The 21,753-nt window shown below is 40.0% G+C and overlaps 1 protein-coding gene across 1 annotated transcript in view; it reads left to right on the top strand.

The window, feature by feature from the left end:
- The window catches only part of NRXN3 (neurexin 3), a 1,900,058-nt gene extending 1,882,743 nt beyond the window's left edge, over positions 1–17,315 (top strand). The window contains exon 20 of the mRNA XM_084841335.1: positions 16,302–17,315. Within this exon, the coding sequence (XP_084697461.1) occupies positions 16,302–16,924 (623 nt within the window). The 3' untranslated portion in view covers positions 16,925–17,315. The remainder of the gene's footprint in view (positions 1–16,301) is intronic.
- The last annotated feature ends 4,438 nt before the right edge of the window (positions 17,316–21,753 follow it).

The raw sequence follows: 21,753 nt of genomic DNA, 5'->3' as shown, positions 1-21,753 counted from the left end.
ATGGATGGCCTCATAATGGCCAGTGTGGCCTCACACCTTATCCTCTTCCATGGAGGTCAGGTGGGCAGGTCTCACGCACCCCAATTCCCTTCTCAGTCTCAACCAGCCTGGGACAGTTTTTTCAGCAAGACATCCAAGAGCCAGTGTGGTTTAGTGGCTAGAGTGCTGGACTGGGAATCGGGAGATCCGGGTTCTAGTCCCCACTCGGCCATGGAAGCTCACTGGGTGACTCTGGGCCAGTCACAGACTCTCAGCCCAACCTGCCTCACAGGGTTGTTGTTGCGAGCATAAAATGGAGGAAGGAGGAGGATCATGTACGCTGCCTTGAGTTCCTTGGAGGAAAAAAGGCGGGATATAAATGCAATAAATAAATAAATAAAAAGAATATGTTGGGGGACTTATGGATTCACTCTCTATATACACATGTCCGTATTGTGAATTTTAAATTCATGCCCTTGGCAATTGCCCTTGCTTTCTCAGTGGGGTCTGAAAGTACAGCTGGTCATGCTATGAAAGGTACCTAGGAAGCAGAGCTCATTAAATTATTTGTTCTATTTCTATGCACAAGGCTACTACCCTCCATTGGCTTCCATATTAGCAAAGCCTGATGGCTTATTATTAAAATGTTGCTGATTAATAGCACCTCTTTATAATATGCAGAAGACTCAGCCCTGCAGTCCTTGTCCTGTAGCATGGCCTGTATATGGATTTGTGGTCAGAACCTGGACATTGCTGAGAGTTGCATTCTTTTATTGCCTGGCAAATTAAATTATTCCTTTGGAGACAGGGATTAATTTGTGATCCAGTGCTCTACAAACACTCTTGGGAGCCATACTATTTTGTGCTGTCCCAGTGGACAATGCTTTTTATTCCACCTTTATGAAGCACTTTAACAAACTACCCCAGCATTTGAGGGCATGAAGGGCATCCACCCATGCAACTAAGGCTGCAATCCTAAGTATGCTTACTGGGGAGTAATTCCAATTGTACACTTGTGGAACTTCTCTGTAAGCATACATAGGATTTAGCTGCACATGGTCTATTCAGTAATGAGTTACAAAAGCCCTTTAAAAAGGCATTAATAATTAAAGAAATAATGCAGTTAGGACTATCCTTCTAGTAGAGTGCTGTCTCTTATCAATAAAGATTTGATAACTATAACTATAAGTCAATCAGGACTGTAAGGTTGGGTCATATGGCCCTGATCCCTAACTGTTGTGTTATAAAGAGTTGCAAATGGATTTTCCCGCGCCGTCACCAATTTCCATCCTACCTGTTTGCCCTTATTATCTCTCCCATAGCTTGCACAGAGTCCTCTGGAATGTGTTTTGCCCCCCCCCCCTTACTGGACATTCATGGAATGATATGCCAGCAACTACCCTCTTCTTTGAATTGCCTCCTCCTTTGCTAACCTCCCTTTTCCCTCTCCCATCCTCCACTTCTAGCTTGCTGTTGTTTCTTCTACTTTCCCTAAATGCAACTTACTTTAAGCATGCATTATTATTAACATCCAACAGTAAAATAAAGCTATTTTAGAACCCATTTGTCAATCTCAGCCAATTTCTTATATATTTTCCTATGTCTATTTATGACGTACATCCAGACTGCACGTTCCCCACCCCGTATTTATTTATTTATTTATTTTTCTTTTTAAAAGTAATGACAACTAGCTTTTTTTTAAAATTAAAAAAAAGCACATGTAAAGGGGAGGGTGGTTTTTAGTGGCCCTTTTCCTGCCAAAGTTTCAATTTTAAAAAATGGGACTTAAATCCATTAAAAAAATGAGAAAGAATTAAAAATGATAAAAGTGTCCCTAGACTGCTTTGTCTGTTCCTTTTTGGTGTGTGCATCTGGTTTGTTCATCTTTGAAAGTGTGTGGATTTTTCTTTTCTTTACTAGTAATCAAACAAAAATATTAAAACCCAAACAGTTGTTCTCTTATCCCTTCTTGCTGGGAATAAAGTGCTCTTTTTTCTCTTTCTTTTTAATTTTTTTTTAAGTATGCCTATTTTGATGTCTTTTCTTTTCAAATGTTAGATTTCTATCTTAGATTTGGTTCGTTCCAATCTAACAACATAAACATTGAATTGTTTTCTGATTTCCCCCCACCCCTCTACCTCCCTCTTTAAATAAGGGACTACCTCAACTGCAGAATCCTACAGTCTTACTTTAAAGGGGGGGGGGGGCTCCTTTTTAAAACATAATTGAAACATCCCTTAAATCTGAGTTGGGCCAAGGATCATGAAAGCACTACAAAAAGCCTGCTACTCCTGAACAATCATGGTTGCTTGTCCTAGAACCTCTCATATCTCAAACTGAACTAATATCCAGATATTAAACACTTAATAGACACTGGAAGAGTTTAAGACCAGGAGATGAAGTTGAGCACAGCTGCAGTTGAAGTTGCTCCAATTCGTATGCATAAAATCTAGTTTTCTTGGTTTTGTTTTTAATCTGGTTATTATTCTTATTCTTAATTTGTATATTTTACTGCTTTTTAAGTAGGGAAAAAGTTTGAACTGTTCTTATAATTTGAGAACTTTAATGAAACTGTAATTATTATATTTCTTAGTAATTTTTTTGTAATTTGCATGTTGAAGAAGTTGCAGCTTAGGGTTTGTGAGATTGTCAATGTTAGAGTTCTGTTCTTTCTTTTCGTTGATGGGCATGAATATGCTCATTTGTTTTTGTATATTGCCCATCCCTTCCTTACAGCCAGAAGCTCTAATGCTGCTAGATCACTCCGTTCCGCACTTACATGGACATGGCAACTGACTTACACATTCACTCCCATCATCTTCATCTGTGCAGTACACTCATAGATCGTACACCCCCACTCCATCCACCTGAGGCATCTTTTCTTCCCATAAGTCCCCCCCCTCATTCTCCCACCCACCCTTTCTTTCGCATCGTTTAAATTTTATGTGCAGTCATCCATTCCTTAAAACACACACACTCCAAATTATAGGGAAAATAAATGATTTTTTTAAATATATATATCTATATATATATATCTATATATCTGTATCTATCCAAACAATTTTAAAAAGAAAGTAAAGGCAAACAAGTTGAATCTCAAACACCACTGAAGGTATGATCCGCTAAACACTGCTTTTGTGCAAGTTCCGTTGGTGTTGGGATTGCATATAAACAGTGGTTGGGGAACTACACTTCTGATCTGTAGAGATGAAAATAATCAAACACAAATTCTGTAATGATAGGGTGTACAGGGTTTTTTTAATTTTAAAAATCATGACACAAGAACTATTGTTAAAAGAAAAAGAAAAATATTGAATTTACATGAACAACAACAACAAACACAGTAGGAAAAATGTTCCAATTCGTTTACAGTGCAGGATTATTATTATTTTTTTTCTTTTCATGTTATGTGGTGTGGATGTATGTGTTGTTGCCTCCCTGTATCACCCTTTGTCGTAAATATTATATTTAAAAACAATGAAAATAATACACATTTTGATTTAAAAAAGTTTTTTTAAAAAAGAAAAAAGAAAAAAACAACAACAGCAAAATACAAAAAAGAAAAAGTTTCTCAGATGTGGCAATTCTGCTTGTCCAAGAGCATTCTTACACAACTTTCTTTTATAAATTTTTCTTTCATGCCAAAAAACATGCGGGCAATTTGTTGATGTAAGTTGACGATATGAAATCAACGTGGTATGATGCTTTCTTCTGACTATTTCTATATGTGTATTTAGTAATTTTTAAAAAGAAATTATGTTTTGGTGTTTTTTTTTCTTGTATGATTTATATTTACAGTTATCTTGCATTTTCTCTTTTTCCTTTACAGTAAAGTGAATGACTTGTTATTGTTACTTTTAGTTCAGAGTTTTAAACTTTGCTGTGAATTTTTGTTATTTTTCAATATAAAATTATTTTTCTTTCTATAGATGTATTTCTTGGCTTAATTTTTGCAAGATGTTTGTTTTAATATTGGCTTTTTATGATCTGCATTCAATGTGTATTGTTGATAATTACATGATTGTACTTTTGTAGGAGGGGTAACAGAAACAGTGCTAGTTTTCCATTCATAAGCAATCTCTCCCAAATAGAGCCCTTCCTTTTTTAACCCATATGCTTTGTCTGTCCAAGAGCATTCTTACACAACTTTCTTTTATACATTTTATAAAGCTGGTGGGTAATCTAGGAACAGAGGAACTAAGGAAATTTCTCTTACATTTGACAAAAAAGCCTCTGTGACCTAAAATCCAGTTGTTGCGTTCCTACAAAAGGATTTACCCTATTTTCTAAATTTCCCTTCTATTTTGGTCAAGAACATACTCTCAAGTGTATTCCGCAAATCCATCCAACACTATAATGAAAGTAGAAGATTGCACCATAATATTCACACCAGTATAACATTTTCAAGTTCTCTATGTCCAGACTCCTATGCTATCAACATTCTTCTTTCCTGCATGGATTTCTGTAAAGCAAAGGAGAAGTGATAACTTCCTTCAGTCAAAACCAATGGAATATTTTAAAAGGTTAGAACAATAGTATGCATCAGATGCAATAAGGAAAACTGGCCAGAAGAACTAATGCTAATCATCTGGAAAAGGTAATTCATATGGGTTAGTAATGTGTAGTTGCTGTACTTAAAGTACTTTCAAAGAAGAAGAAAGAAAGAAAGAAAGAAAGAAAGAAAGAAAGATGGCATCTAAGAAAAAAAATATTTAGTAAAGAGGAACAGATCAAAGACCACAATATTTTCCATTTAGCCATCAGGTTGGTGTAATCTAATTGTTACACACAGCTGACATAGTTGGATTGATGGGATACCTTCTCTACCTATATGTATACAATCAAGCAAGATACAAATAAAACCTGATTTCTCTTCTGTCCCCCCCCCCCGCCCCGCCAACCCATGTGCAGGGCTTAATTCAAATCAGATAAAGCTAGCAGAATCCTATTTATATAGGGCCATGTTTCATGAACCTCAGCAATCTGATTTTGCTCAAATCAAGCCCTAAGCACTCTCAGGAACCTGAGCTACCAATGAACAGTCCGGCCATCTCCGCCTCCTCCACTCCAAGCACATTCAACAATGGCAAGTAGAGCAGCCCAATACATATCTTGTTAGCAAATATATGGGGTGAAGGACAGCGAGGCAAGATACGGAGCAGCCATCTCATATCCTAACACACACACCCCAACAATGCAGTTGAAAATGGGAGTAACCACTGTATCTGCATATTGAAAAAAAGTGGCAGACCGTGGTACCACATGCTAGGAAGACATTAACCATTATTCCAATGAGATTTAGTATATAACCTAAAGTATCACCGGGGTTATCATCACCAAATTAAATGACAAATGCAATAAAATGAGATGTTTCTTTATTAAACTTGGTCTACACTAAGTCTCAGTGATGCTCACCAAAATTCAGGAAAAGTTACAAAATCCATTATTGAGGGGACAAATCAATGATCCCTCAGCATTCAAAGTCTACCACGTTAGAATAGATTGCATGAGTTTGCCAGTCCAATCTGCGATGAATATTCATTGATTAGCTCAGCTAACCAGGTAGCACATCCTACAAGTATGTATGTACGTAAGTCACATTCACCTATAGATTGTATCACTTTAATGGTGTTTGGAAGGGTGTCCCAGGGACCACAGGACAGAGAAAGAGAGAGAGAGGTCCATAGTGGCAAGGGACGTTCACCCTCACAAACCTACCCATTTGGATGCAGAAACCTCTGCTGCCCTTGCTGCTCCACTGCCAGTGCTACAATGGCGGTAACAGCAAAAAGGGGGCATTCTACGGGCATCTCAGAGGAGACTTTGGATCCACCACATCTGAAGCCCTCCCATTCTTCTAATATGCCCCTGGAATGGAGGAGGGAAAGTACACCAGCCCAGGAGCTGGCATACTTATTTTCTTTCCCATTGTCCCCACCTTCTGTCCTGTCAGCACAAGACCAGCAGACTTGGGGTTGGGCAGCTCCTCCACCTCTCCTGCCACCATAGGATTGCCCTTCCCATGTATAAAGACACTCCTCATTGTAAAGGAATGTAAGTGGTCTCATTTTCAATGCCATCTCATTTTTTGTGAACCGCCCAGAGAGCTTCGGCTATTGGGCGGTATAGAAATGAAATGAAATGAAATGAAATGAAATGAAATGAATGAATGAATGAATGAATGAATGAATACCAGGCACATTGTGGGATGCCTTTTTAGTCAAGATGTACTAATGGTGCCCACATAGTTACTCCCAGTGGATTTCTGATGAAGAATAGCTCCAACAGGGATGCCATAATTAACATCAGGTTTCCAGTAGGGATATTGTAGTTCTGCTGGTGTGGGCAGCACCTGATTCTACCTAATTTACCTTCTGTCAGGAAAAATATTACTAGAGAATGGATGTACAAACTCTTGAGTAAGCTAGCCAAGGGTTTAAGACTGGGGCTGTACATCTGAATGTGCATCCAAAATGAAAGCAATAGGGAACATCCACAATATCATTGTGCATTCGGATGCACATCCAATTTATACTTGCAGTTCCTAAAAACGAGGGCATCTAAGACTATGCAGGAGAAAAACTGAGAGCTCTGTGGGAATCAAAGAACAGGGGTATACATCCATAGGCACGGCCAGCCCAATACGTTTTGCTGCCTGGGATGAAGAACAAGATGGTTCCCCCTCCCATTCCATCTACAAAAGCAGACTCGATGAATCTGTCTTTAACACTGAATGATGGGAGAGCATCTTCCCCTGCGCTGGAAGGCTGCAGGCTAACTTAGGGGGTGCAGAGCAGGCTACATAGCACACAGATCTCTCCTTCAACACCTTGCTGCCACCTCCTAGCATCTGCCACCTGAAGTGACTTCTTCATACTGCCAAATGGTACAGCCGGACCTTACCTCCCTCACTAATGGTATATAAATGTTCACTTTTCTGCTGGCTACAGATTCAGGTTGAAAAACACAGAGCTCTGGGCTATGAAGTAAACTAAGCTACTAACATCCTTTTGCTCCCCAGTTCCATACTTCTAATAGCTGTCTAGAAGCTGTCTCTAGAAGCCTCTCTCTAGCTCCCTTTAAAGCTACACCTTTAATTCAGTACATTTGAAATGAATGTGATTTTGTAGGAGTTATATGGGAACAAATGTCTTCCTGAAAGGAAGTTAAGGGACCTAATATCTATCAAGCAGTAAGGTAAGGTTTTCCACAATGGAAGAGCAAGGTCCCTTCCTTGTAGTATTGCCTGTCAGTTTCAATTAAATGAGATAGCAGGGAGGTGAAAGAATATTAAAAATGCTCCAGTGCTAAGGCAACTTCATATTAGCATCATGTTTCCAGCAGCTCAAACCCAGTGGCTTGAACATCCCCATCCCACCTCTTTGCCCACAACGAACTGACAAGGAAGCAAATCTCTGGAGGACTTTAAAAATGCATTGCCCTTTTCTTTTTTCTTTTTGGGGGAGTAAGAATTGGGGAGGGAAGAGAGTTTTAGTACAAACTTGTATCTCAAAAAAAAAAAAAAAAACAGTAAAGAAAAAGGAGTGTTTGTAGTTCTTTTCCAAAGCAGAATATTTTCTCCCTAAAAGTGCACCTGAGTTGCAGCGAAAAGAAATAAACATGAAATGCAAATGGGAGTCTTTAGATGTTGAAATTCAAATACCTGAGGATGTGCTGGGCTTTTTGGCTGGCATTTAAAAGCTTTTCTGACACATCTGGAAGAGACAGAGGGGAATGTTGTAGTCCCTTTTTATTCATCATGAGACTTTGAATGAGATATTATTATTATTATTATTATTATTATTATTATTATTATTAAATTAACCAGTGAAACTATCTTGGTCATAAAAATGAGCAATGGAGAGGATGCAGCTTCTCTTCTTCATCCTGCTCCACACCCAAGTTTGGTCACTTCATGCCCTATAGATTCATGATTCTCTCACAACATCCTCACAGTTCAGAAAAGTTTAAATTTTCAATACTCCATCTTTTCCAGTGTCAGAAGGGCCCTTACTGGAGATCAGCCCCAGATATATGAATTATATATCTATAAATACACTCATAAAGCAAAATGCAGGGCAGGCTTCAACGCTAAAATGAACCTTTTATGTCCCCAGTGATATTGCTAATTTGAAGGAAAGCACAACCCTATCAAACAAGTATATGCCCCAGATTTTAAAATGCTAACTTTAAGGAGTATGGGATGAAGTGCTTATTTTGAGAAAGAAAAAATAAATCTCAAAGTATATCTTGGATATTTGTGTTTTCTTGGACTATGGTTTGTCACCAGGCAAACTTCAATCCTCTCAGAATGGATTGCTCATTATATCTGTTGCATTTTTATCTGGCCAAATGGAAGCTGATCTGGCATCACTAATGCAGCAGAAGAAGCCATTTTAACTGCTCCTTTCTATTTCATCCTGAAAGCACTCTGTTGTCAGCACAAATCATTACAATAAATGTGTGACCTTCTGCTGGAAGTACAAACCAGGCAGGGAAAGGGAAGAGGTGAGATTTAAGAGTTTTGTTAGAACAAAACTTAGAAGAGCTCTTGTGCCTTCTTTGGATCTGGACTGGCAGATCTTAAAATATATTCTGAAACCTCAATTCTTTCTTTGAAAGATGTCATGGGTGCTTGGAAGCAAAAGGAAAGGAAGCTCATCTCCATTGAATCCAGGCTGGAAACCATTAAATAGATGATCTGTGAAATGTTCATTAGGTTCTTTCTGGGAGTTAGACAAGCAGTGGCAATGCAGATCTTAAGGACTGGCTTGTGCTGCCAAACTATAAGCAGGGCTGGTCTTACCATGAAGCAAGATGAAGCAGTTGCTTTTGGCAAGAGATTCCAGAGACCATTTTTCTAGCTGCACCCTCTCCCTGTGTTATAAAAAGGTGAATAGGTAGGGGCGCCATTTTTGCTTTTCACTTCAGGTACAAAATGTCTATGACCAGCTTTACACATCACCTAACTGACACAATTGCTGTGCAGGTAATTCCCACCACGTGATTACAGTGGAAATCCTACATGTCACCAGTCTAGTGTGTGATATATCGCAGAGGAGGCAGCTACCACACTATTCCAAAAATACATATAATTGTTGATATAGGCAGATAGTGGGAGTATGAACAGTCTTGATGCCTGGCAAGTAGGGATGGCTCCTCCATACTTCCCACAAAAAAACCTCTAGTTCACAGTTGCTATTATTTATGGCCAGTTCATCTTGTCACTATCCTCCATAGCTGCTGTGAAGCAAAATGCTTAAAGAAAGGAGTGGGGTTCAGTACCTTCTCCAGCTCTGCCAGCACTAGTACAATACTAGATGTGTCACACCAGACTGAAGCTAAAGTATGGGGCAGCTGCACTCGTGATAGAGCCAGGTCTCATTTGTTTGTTGGTTTGTTTGTTTATTTATTTATTGCATTTTTATCCCACCTTTTTTCCTCTTGCAAGGAACCCAAGGCGGCTTACATTATCCTCCTCCTCTCCGTTTTATTCTCACAACAACAACCCTGTGAGGTAGGTTGGGCTTAGAGTCTGTGACTGGCCCAAAGTCACCCAGTGAGCTTCCATAGCCAAGCGGGGACTAGAGACCCCAGATCTCCCGGCTCCCAGTCCATCACTGTCACCACTACACCACACTGGCTCTCTTATCCTTTGGAACTTCCCCAGATTCTTACACTTAATTCCATGCATTTCAGTTCTGCTGTTCGCCAGATGAACAAAGACTTCCTGTTCAAGCTATATGTGATTGACTTACAGTACTTTTCAGCTTCTGGATAGTTTGCAAACAGGCAAGTCACTGATTTCCATCACAGACATTCTTAATTAGTACCCTGGTTCAGCTATTTAAGATGTTCATGGGCTGCCTCTGGCTCTCCTTGGATTCCCTTGGGTACTCCCACTCATGTTCTGACTAAATAAGCATTCACAAAAACGATGAGCAGGGTAGCAAGAATTAAGCCGATTTCGGAGGGCGATGCTCCTTGTCAGCATGAGTGAGTCCAAGGTCTTTCTTAATTCAGTATCAAATGAAGCTTATTAGCAATGTGAATGCTGAATCATAGACCAGGATATCAGTGATGCATGCGGCATTTTTGTATGCCCCATCTGGATTCTGACCCTTCCCCTTCCTATCTCAGCATTCAAAAGTTGGAGGCTCGTTCATGCACTGTAAAGATCTACAGTCAGAAGAGAGCAAGCAGAAGAGGGCCATGCATGGAACTTCTCTTTGGACCCTTGCCCCAAACTTTAACATTAATTTGATTTCTCTTGGCATTACCTTCAAGGCTTCTTAGCTTCTTCCTTATGCACAGTGTGCCATCCATCCTAAAAAGCTTTTTTTACCTATGTCTCACTTCATTGTCAATAGCTGAGCCTCCTCTCCCTGTGAAGCTGTTCCATAAATATTTTGTGAGATTAATTTTTCAAATGAATAAAGACATTTCTAAAGAACACCCCCAGCCCCAGCCCTTTATCATGGAATCTACTCCTCTTCATTCAGCCTGCGGTGCTAAGGCCCCGGCTGTGAACATTTATTTCAAGGTAAAAGAAAAATAATCCTTGAATAATATCTCAAACTTAAATGCAAGTAACACCTGAAATGAAAGGGTTGCCTTTTACTACAGAAAGTTTCTGTGTCCTTGTGTTCAGGAGGAGACACATCCAAGCAGCTGATTGCAAAATAGCCTAGATTATTTCCTTCAGCAAAGACAGTCGCCTTGGGTAAAGTGGCAGATCAGCTGCACACCAAATCCATTTATAAGCACAGGAGATTTTAATAACAAAGGCACTTCAGATCCTTTAGATGGGCAATTAAAAACTGCCAAACCTATGACTCCAATTGTGAGTCACAGATGGCATAGTAAAATGGCCATTATGTAGTGGTGGCTAAGCTGCACCCTCAGCAGGCCTTGAATGTTGTTCAGGAAGTTGAATTCCACACTCAAAAGGAAGTTTGATTTCATGCTAATGTTTTTTTCTGATTTATTCACCCTGCTACTTCTCTAGTGTTCTTTTTACTTAAAAGCTTATCTCAATTCTGCCTTCAAAAAGCGCATGAGTATGAATAATCACAATCTCGACAATAGATTAAACATTTTAAAAGGAGTAAAAACCAAAATAAGAGAACTGGAGGTCCAAAGAACAAGAGAGATCACTTAACGGGTACAAACAAGGATGAGTTCAGCTGAATATTGTGTTGTGACTTCTGAACTAGGGTTATTCCAAGGGCTCAAACATGGCTACTGTGGCCATGACCACTGTGTTTTCAGCAAGAAGAGGGTATGCATCTTGTTCAAAGCATGCAGGTCCTAACTGCATCACTCAATGGACCTGTTTAGGTAATTTATTTAGTGTCAACTGTTTTGAAGATAAAATAATCTATATTTGGCTTGCCTTGAGGACTTCTAGTTTGACTTCAGAGGCAGATTTTGAACCAGGGTAGGCTAAGTTTAGACACTTACTGAACTGATTCTCCTCGCAAAATGGAGGAATGGGCACATACTCTTCCCTCCCACTGCACACCAATCCAGTTACAGTTAGCCATAACCAAGTGCCATTGAACCAGTGGAACAGTTGTTTGAAACTAATTTAAGTCCCAGTAGTTTCAGTGGGCCTTACGCATTATGACTACTGATGGTTAGATTGGGCCATGATATTACATTTGAATCAGGTGCTCCAAACTGCCTTGAACAGGTGGCATCATGATCTGTGTGATTCTTAGAGAGTTCATATTAATCAAGGCATTTTGCCAACAGACAAATGGAGTCCCTGACTCACAATAGGGGGAGCAAGCTGCTGTTCACCAAGTCAGAAGCCCATGTCTACCCTAAAGTGATGGTAGGGAGGGGAGTTAGAACAGAGTGGGGCCTAAGTTGACTCCTGCCTTCATAGTGAGGGCTGGGCTCTGGCATGAATTATAAAGGTTGCCTATGGAGCTTGCTGATGAGGAGGCAGAGTTTCATCTGTTGGCCTTAGAGGCTCTGACTTCATGCTCTGAGGTGGCAGGGCAATGAACCTTTGTTCCATCCCGCTTGCTTTCAAAGATAACTGCTCAGGTTAAAAGGGGCGCAAAAACCTCACAGAGATTATATTATGTGCATGGTGGAGGAGCACACAGCTGCTCCTACACAATACAAGGAGGATCAGTGCCTAGCAAATGTCTGAACCAGGGCCATTTTCCATCCACTTGAGTTTTTATTATTGCCCACTGACATGTAGAAAACGTTTGGAGGGACTCAGTCAAGGTAGATCCGTGTCTGTCTTGGTTGGTAAAATCAGACAGAACCTGATGTTTAGCAACATCTTCCTTCAAGATAGGAAGTTGCAGACAAACTTACATTCATAATCTTATTGACCTTACTAAAACACTATTGACATTGATTTAGGGAGACGTTTACTATTTTATCTCCCTGTCTTGGAGAGTGCACCTGTATTAAGGACAGGAAAAATCTGTCAGATCGTTAGGGAAATGAACTGCCGTTACTTGACTAACAAGCTAGGTCTGGCTACCAAATGTGTTATATTTCAATGTCTGGGCTGTTTTCAAAGCCCATTCCTTATATGATTGGCCAGCTATGAGCCACCACCATCTCCTCTGTCATCTTCCAGTCCTGGGATTCACTGCTGCTACTGCAACTGCTCATCCTCCTCTCCACCTCATTGGCAGCAACAACACTGCACAGACTTCATTAGACACAGGTCCATGCCTGGCATACCAATGCAACTCAGTGACATCACTGACTTACATCAGGATCTGATCATCTGCCTGGACCAAGAGATTCCAGGTAGGGGTGATAGTAGATGAAGAGGTAACAGAGGCAGCAAAGGTAGCCGAGGCAACAGAAGTGGCACTTGCCCAAGTCTTGCATGTCCACATGGGAATAACTTTCTAGATCCTTACCAGACCTGACTGGACATCCAAAAGGTCCCCTGGGGGACAACTTCTATCATCCATCATTCACTTAGGGGTATGATTTCAGAAATCCACAGCCCGCTGCATGTAACTGCTCTTGCTCCCTTATGTTCCAACATGATCGCTAAGACTGGCTGAGTATGTCTCCTATGGTGAAGCCCACACAATGAGCTTAAATATATTTTTTTTATATATATAAAACTGTATAAGCTGCCCTTCATCCACAAGGGTTCCCAGGGTGGTGTAAATAATATTATAAAAGAACAAAAATCATACCATAAAAATAAAATCACAAAATAAGAAGTATAAAAAATATTCAATAGAAACTATTTCTATTCAGAAAACACATGAATTAATCGTCTTTTTAAAGTTTAAATTTTAAGTAGCATAAATAGCTATTCTTGTTGGCTGTTGTTCCAGTTGTAGAGATAAACCCCAAACCCAAACTTCCATTTCCTGTTTCAGCTAACTTTAGTGGCTGGGATTAAGCAGGCACTGAGGTGTACTTAGATTGGTATCTAAATATTTCGTTCTATAATTGATCCGTTCTGTTGAGTAGCTTTTGAGATGCTCTAGATTACAAAGATTGAAGAGAGAGAGAGGGAGAGAGAGTCAGGAGGCAGATCACAAACCTCTACAAAATATCATATAAATATTTGCTCCTGAATTAACACAATCTCCATCTTCATTTATTGTGACAGGAACACATTATTTTGGACTAATAAATAAATGGCATTTTCAAAAAGCCTTATTCATGTCCTTCATTAGAACCCACCTTCTTTGATAGGTGTATCAAGCAACCATGTACATATGAAGCAACTGTGTACGAGAGTGCTTTCCTCTCATTAGGCTGTCTTCTAAACTCAGTACAGAAACTTCCATTGACTCCCCTTATTCCACTATTTGACCCCTACTGAAAGCTATGGGATAACTATAGCCCACAACCTATATCCAATCTTAAATGCTTGAACTGAGGGTAAATATGTTATTAAGGGTCTGAAATTACATTTTCACCTTCCACACCAACAAAGGATGATTTAAAATATCTGTTGCCCAAAGATATATAATTTAAACTGGTGGTGTTGTTTTTAGAAGATCAGTTTCAGGAATCCCCTTATGAGTATGACCTAGACCCCCTGAGCAACCCCTTCAGTATCTCTTGCCTCCTTAAGAGTCCCACCTTCCTTCTTTTAAACTTCCTCTTCCCAATAACGTGGGGTTTAGACTGTAGACATGGGTGATTGGCAGTTCAGACACTTGGGTGTTAACCACAACAGTTTACTTGTAAATTAAAACAAGCACATTACAACTAAAGGTATTTACACAATAGAGCTGAGTGATACAACAGGCATTAAGATAAAATAAAGGTTGCAAAAACACAAGTTTCAGGCTGGGTCTTCCTGCTCTCTCTTCATGCTCTGGTCTTTCTGAGTCTCTGGTCTTTCTCCCTCTGGTCTCCCTCTCACTAGCTCTCTCTCTCCTTCCCTCAAACCCAACATACTGTTTCAAACCTGAAGACATGAAACTCAACTGAGGAAATGAAACTACTCCTCTCAGGGATACCCCCTCCCCCCAAAAAACTCCAGGCCTCTAGGCCTGACCTTTGCCTCTGTAGGCCCCAAATCAGCCAACAGCTTGTCAATGATAATTAGGGCAGGATTATTTTCTTTCAATATTTACTCATTTGTTTTTGGTCATGCGCAGGAGTGTCAAAGGTGTGTGTGAGAGAGGCAAATGCACAGCAGTATTAGGATGTTCTTCCTCATTCAGTTTGAGAGGTAAAACTGAGTAAGAATTATGTAGGCAACATGATTGTCAGGAGCACCCTAGTGGCCTCTTTCAGTCTACTCCAATAGCCAACTCAGAACACAGACAAAAGGATTCTTTTCAAGGCTTTAATCCTTTTACAACTTAATAACTCTTTCAGATGCTAATCACCAGCGACTAAGCAGTGAACAGCAGAGTAGCCTATGCTCCGGGTTAGGCAGTTGGTCCCCATTTGAAGGAGAGTCACTTGCAGACCCTGAACTTATGGGCTAGGGAAAGATCTTCCCTCTTTCCCTTGGGTCCACGGGAGGCAGCCATTGCTTGCACGCCAAACGAGCGCTACGCCTCCTTTCCGCGCCCTCCATCGCTCGTCGCTCCCTGCATCTGCGTCGAGCATCTAGTAAGTCCCCCTCCTGCACTTTCTCACTGCTAGGATCACTGTCTATCTCAGGAATGCTGGCAGGAGGAATCTCTGCCAGCTGCTGTGCCTGTGAGGGATGAGCTGGCTCCTCTCCCACAGATTGCTGATCCTCCTCAGAATCAGAACTGCTCTGGGGTTCTATCGGCTCAGTTTCCACCCTGACAATGATTTACAATGAACAGACAAACTTCAAAGTAGGGACCAATTCCCTCCATCTTTCCCAGAGGTTTCAGTACAATCCACTAAGTACAACTCCTATTCCTTTCAATAAGGCTTCAATGTGAAATTCATCAGACAACTGTGAATGAAATGTGACAAGAATTCTCTACACACACACTCTTTAAGGAACACTATAAATCAAACACTTGCTTTACACTGATGTAAATTCCTACTCTAGCTGCAAATGGCAAATATTGGAATTAGAGTTGCATTTCATCCAAGACCTCCAGCTCTGCCCCATTTGAGGAAACTAGATATATTGGGGAGGGGGGACAATGAAAAAACCACACACCTCAGAAAACATATGCCACAGTCTAACTAGACAATATAATGATGCATCCATTCCCCAAAAAAGCTTCAAGTATTTAGTTAAACAGAAGAAACATACATTTAAATTCTGCAAGTCACTTTGAGAGTATTTTCAAAAACCAAATCACATAGACCCTGCCTTGGCCAAGTTCAAAAGAGGGCAGAACTGGTCTCTCCTTCACCAGAACAAGGTGGGCAAGAAGACTACAGAGAGCCCCAGAAAGATTGTGCTCATTGGGATAGATAAGGACAAAAAAATCCTGCTAGCTTGATATTTTAAACTACACACACACACACACACACACACACACACACTTTGATGCAGGTGAATACATGTTGCACTAACCTTTTCTGATGTACTAACTTTTCTTCTTTTCTTTTCTGAACAGGAGGTGAATTAGTTATCCCTCTTCTTGTAGAAGACCCTTTAGATATCCCTCCTATTGCTACTCGTGCACCTTTCATTACACTCCCCACTACCTTCCGCCCCCTCCTCACCATTATTGAGACCACCAAAGATTCCCTGTCCATGACCTCTGAGGCGGGGTTACCTTGCTTGTCGGACCAAGGCAGCGATGGTTGTGATGATGATGGCTTGGTGATATCTGGGTATGGCTCAGGGGAAACCTTTGACTCTAACCTACCCCCTACTGATGATGAAGATTTTTACACCACCTTCTCCTTGGTAACAGATAAGAGTCTTTCCACTTCAATCTTCGAAGGTGGCTACAAAGCACACGCACCCAAGTGGGAAGCCAAGGACTTTAGACCTAACAAAGTCTCCGATACTGGTAGGACTACTACCACAGCTTTGTCCCCTGAGCTGATCCGCTCCACAGCTTCGTCCTCGACTGGGATGGTGCCCAAATTGCCAGCCGGCAACATGAATAACCGTGACCTCAAACCCCAGCCTGACATAGTCTTGCTTCCGTTGCCCACTGCCTATGAGCTAGACAGCACAAAACTGAAGAGCCCGCTAATAACTTCCCCCATGTTCCGTAATGTGCCCACAGCAAACCCCACGGAGCCAGGAATCAGACGGGTTCCGGGGGCCTCAGAGGTGGTCCGTGAGTCGAGCAGCACAACGGGGATGGTCGTCGGCATTGTGGCTGCTGCCGCCCTCTGCATCCTGATCCTCCTGTATGCCATGTACAAGTACAGGAACAGGGACGAGGGGTCCTATCAGGTGGATGAGACGCGGAACTACATCAGCAACTCGGCCCAGAGCAATGGCACGCTCATGAAGGAGAAGCAGCAGAGCACAAAGAGCGGCCACAAGAAACAGAAAAACAAGGACAAAGAATATTACGTGTAAAAAATAAATACTTATTTATATATATAAATATATAAATACTTAATGAGATATAACTGAATCAAAACTGTTACAGCTAACGAGATTGGGAGCTACCGTTTGTGGTTTAAAACAAATATTGAGAATAAACATTCAGCTGTTGACTGCTAAGTTTTCAGTCATCACTTGGAGTCCCCAAACTCTGCCCTACTGTATTATAAAGCACACTTGGCACTCTGAAGAAGGCCTATGCAGCATTACCATGTTGGCGGACTTTAAAGCCTTCAGACCTCCTCCTCAGCTGAACTATTCTGCAAGGGCAGAAGACTTCATGGCTTACTTGTTTCGTATCTCCAAGTGAGTCTTTAATGATGTTCATGATCTTTGACTGTACGCTAATTTTTTTCAGTTTAATTATTTTAAAAAATAACACAAAAAAAGAAAAAAGAAAAAAAATACAAATGTTATAAACAAAATAGAACAACTGATCTGGCCATGTCCAGCCTACGTATCATTTTTCAAGATGTGAGGGGGGAAAGAAAAATAAATGGTTTGGGGTTTTCATTATGTTTTTTGTCTGAGTTTTTTTCATTTTCTTTGAGAGGTTTTGGGAGAATGAGCCAGAAAATAAGTCAAGAAGAAATCCTAGGGGGAAAAACATGTAATAAAGAGAGACTATTGCCATATATGAACTCAAATTCTACCACGGTGTTTGCTCTACATATCAGGTTGTGTTGTCTCTTGAATCTGTTGTCTGCAGTAAGTTGTTAACATTTTTTTAAAAAAATGGGGTTGCAGTGATGGCGCTGAGAAAGATGGTCATGGAAAATTGGACCCCCCAAGATCTGGTTCTAGTATTTGTAAGTGATGTCATAAGGAGATGACAATGATTCTTCTTTGATTAGGGGACACTGGCTGCATTTGACTACCATTTAGTATATACATTAGCACAGATAAGCTATGAAAAATAGGATTTAGAAACCAAATGAAGCAAAACAAAAATACTTTGCCATTCTGAATTGAATAGACCAAGCAAAAATAAGGGAGCCATTCTCTGAGTTCTGGCTCCTTGGCTGATGGCAATGCATTAATGCAAACAATAGTAATCAATTGAACTAATAGTTAAAGGGGGGGGGAGAGATTATAATGAGTTCAACCAGTGACAAGAACCACAAAATGTCACACAAGCCAAAAACTTGTAATGGAGGAGTACAAAATAGGGGTGGGTTGTTGTTTTTTAAAGATCATGAAGGTGTGTTTCATATGTAATGATTTAATTTTGTAGATTGACATTTCTGATTCGCTGTCCTTCCATTTGCCCTATTCTCCCCTTTCCTTCTCTTTTATATGAAAGAAGATAAATTTAAAAAGTCTCTATGACACACAGAAATAAAAAATAAAGGAGCTTATTAATAGTATAATATATATAAATATATATATATATATATACAGATATATTTATCATGGTATGTTTGATGGGACGACTGGAACAGAAATGCTGTTAAAGTCTTAATAGAAATGAGAATGTTGTAAAGAAAATTGTTTTTACAAAACAACAAAAAGCTAAACTTTAAAAATGTGAAGAGAGTGTGCATTTAAACTTTGTCACAGTTATCTGTGTCAAAAAGATTTTAAGATAAAAAATAAGATTTTGTTTACATATTTTACTACAATTTCTTTTTGGCTGGTGTAATTTCTAGATGGGTACTTGATGTACATAATGCTTTGAGATTTTATTGGGTTGTTGTTCATATTCAATGTACTTAATTTTGTTTGTTTGTTTATTTTTTCTTCCATTATTTTGAAAGAGAGCAACTTACTGTACAGGGGGGGAAAACTGGGTGGTTTTTTCGGCCACAAAAATCATGTGCAAAAAAAAAAAAAATTAAAGCAAAAAAGAGACAGAGAGAATGAAAGAGACAGGGGAAAACACACAAAAAAACCCTTAGAGGACTCTGGAATATTAGAAATGTACAATTTTTCTGTGTACAGATGAAATCTAATCAGCTGTTTAGGTTTAGAAATCTACTCTTGCTGGTGTTTATAAGTCGCATGAATCTTTGACTTTGAAGAAGTGTTATCCAATGCACACACGCACATGAGAACAAAATAAAAAAAAGGCAGCCTTCTCAGATGGTTTGAGAAGAGGCTTACCTGGCTAACAAATCTTTTCAGTGTGTGTGAGGTTTGTTTGTTTTTTTTAATTATTTTTTTACGCTACAACAGAGAAAAAAAAAACAAAGACAAGTTTTTAAAAAGGTATGAAAGCACGACTTTAGACAACCTATCTGGCTGAACATATATGGAGTTGATTATATCTTGATGTCTGTAAAAGATTGCTGCTGTTCTTGGAGTCTTGGAGTCTTGTGAAATGATTTTCTGCTTTCTTTCTTTATCCTTTTTTTAATTTAGGGAAAACCCACTTTTCTGTTTCTTTATTTTTATTTTTATTTTGTTGGTGTCTGTTTCTATTGGACAGTTTTTGGGGAACATGTGCATTTCTGTATGTTGGCTTCTATCATATTCCTATTGTTTTATGGACAGAACCTTGAAGATTTTCTTTAAAGTTATTGTGCCGTTATTGCTTCTTCTTTTTTTCCCCTTCCCTCCACCCATTCTTTTTTCTCCTGTTATTTTCTTTTCATAATTGCCTTTTTGTTCAAGGATATGCTTAGCAATAAAATGTTCTTCCCAAAGCCCTGGTTGTTGCTGTCACTTTCTCTCCAAAGATTTAAGGGACATTCCTTTTTCATAGGAAATCTGGTTATAGGAAGACTCCTTTTATTTATCATATTAGTTCCTCCAAGGAAGCTCAGGACAGCATTTTGGGATTATCATGTTTAATACCCTTTGCAGCAGGTGAGGCTGAGAAGGTGTGCCACTCAGGGAGTTTCCTGGCTAAGCAGATTTTGAACCTAGTTCTCCCACATCTAAATCTAACATTCTAACTAATACATCACACACACTCTCTTAAATTCTTCTGATTATGAACAAATATATTGTGCTCAAAGCAACAAATCCATGTTTAGTATTATATATACCATTAAAGAAAGTGAGTATATTTATTAATTTATATTCCCATTTATGAGATGCCTATCAAATAAATTATGTAAGTGTCATAGTATCATCTTAAAAAACAACAACCAGACAATACAATAAAATCTAGCCGAAAGCTAAAAGAAGACGGAAAACATCAGTAAAACCAGTAGAAAAACAATGCAGTGCCATCACAATAAAAAAACAGTACAAAAGCCAATGTGGTACAATACTGCACGAACTAAAACTACTTAACAAATACAAGAGCTAAAATTGCCAAAACACCATAGGAGTTAAAATAACAGGTTTTAAAAGCCTAGAAGAACACCAAAAAAAAGTATTTTAATGGTGCCAAAAGGCACAGAACGTTGGTGCTATGTTAGCTTCCCTGGGCAGAGCATTCCATAACCAGAGGCCACCACCAAGAAGGCCCTCTTTCTAGTGGTCACTTTCTGAACTTCAGAAAGCAGGGGAACACACAGGAGGGCCTCTGTAGATGACATTAGGACATGGGCAGGCACAAAATGGAGAAGACATTCAATCAGGTATTGAGGTCCGAAGCCATAAAGAGCCTTATAGTCAAAACCAGCACTTTGAATTGGTCTCAGAAACAAACTGGAAACCAATGCAGATGAGGCAGCAGATGAGGGCACATGAGGCAGGACTAGCATAATATGTTCACATCACCTGGTCCTGGTCAAAACTGTTGCGGCCATATTTTGTACCAGCTGTAGTTTCCAGACAACCTTCAAAGCCAGCCTCACATAGAATTCATTATAGTAGCCTAAACAGGCGGTTACTAGAGCGTAGATCACTGCAGCCAAGTTATCCATCTTCAGGGGTGAAGCTGGGATAACAGCCTAAGCTGGTAAAAGGCTTTCCATGCCACTAAGGACATTTGAATTTTTAATGATAGTGATAGATCCAGGAGCCCCCTCAAGCGATGAACCTGGTCCTTCAGGGAGAGTTCAACCCCTTCCAAAACACTGGCATAGCATACTTACTACCTCACCTGGTTCCGAAGAGAAGGAGAAACAGAGTTGCATGCCATCAGCATGTGGTTGGACAGCATGGGGGATACGATGGAACCCTGTGAGGCCCTGAAAACAAGAAGTTGCATGTTGAGCAGGAATCCTTCAGCACCACCTTCTGGAAATGGCCATCCCTATATGGGCAGAACCACTGCAAAGCAGTTCCACCCACACCCAACACAGACAGTTGTGTTAGGAATGAAGTACGTGCAGGTACTAGGGGAGAAATTATCTTTGACCTTCCCTTCCCCAACCCAGTGTTCGTGTGCTGCGCTGTTCTGAAAGTGTGTGGTAGTCTTTTTCTGAAAGAGGTATGGGCAGAATGAGAATCCTCCCAACCTTAATTTGTGGGTTGTTTGACTCCTCCCTGACCTTGCTGTGGTCCTTTGTAGCTCATGTGGTAGTTCTGCCACCTCAGCCTGAAAGCTCTGTCTCACTGAGCGTGAGGGGTGGCTTACACTGTTATTTTTTCTTGTCTTCATTCAGACATGGTGTAAGACTCTCTGATTTAATTTGACCCCTTTGGCCAAATAGGGTTGTAGCCTATGGTCCATCTTTAGGTCTTTGTTTTGTCCATTTTCCAAAAAGCTTGCTTATATGTGATCTGCCCACTCACCTTCCCTACCTGTGGAGACTTGGGAAATGCAGATATTTATGCAAACTAGGGAAAACTGAGCTGCTTTCAAAACTCTAAGGTAAGTTGAAATGTAATGTCTGAAGTGTTTAAATAAATGGGACAATAAATAAATAAATAAATGCACGCATGCATAAATAAAGGTTAGTCAA

The sequence above is a fragment of the Heloderma suspectum genome, chromosome 1 (genome assembly GCF_057233095.1).
Source record: "Heloderma suspectum isolate Gila_16-S chromosome 1, 16-S_ref, whole genome shotgun sequence".
NCBI classification, from domain to species: Eukaryota; Metazoa; Chordata; class Lepidosauria; order Squamata; family Helodermatidae; genus Heloderma; species Heloderma suspectum.
The sequence above is the reverse complement of the archived record's forward strand: the minus strand, read 5'-3'. Positions and strand labels throughout refer to the sequence as shown.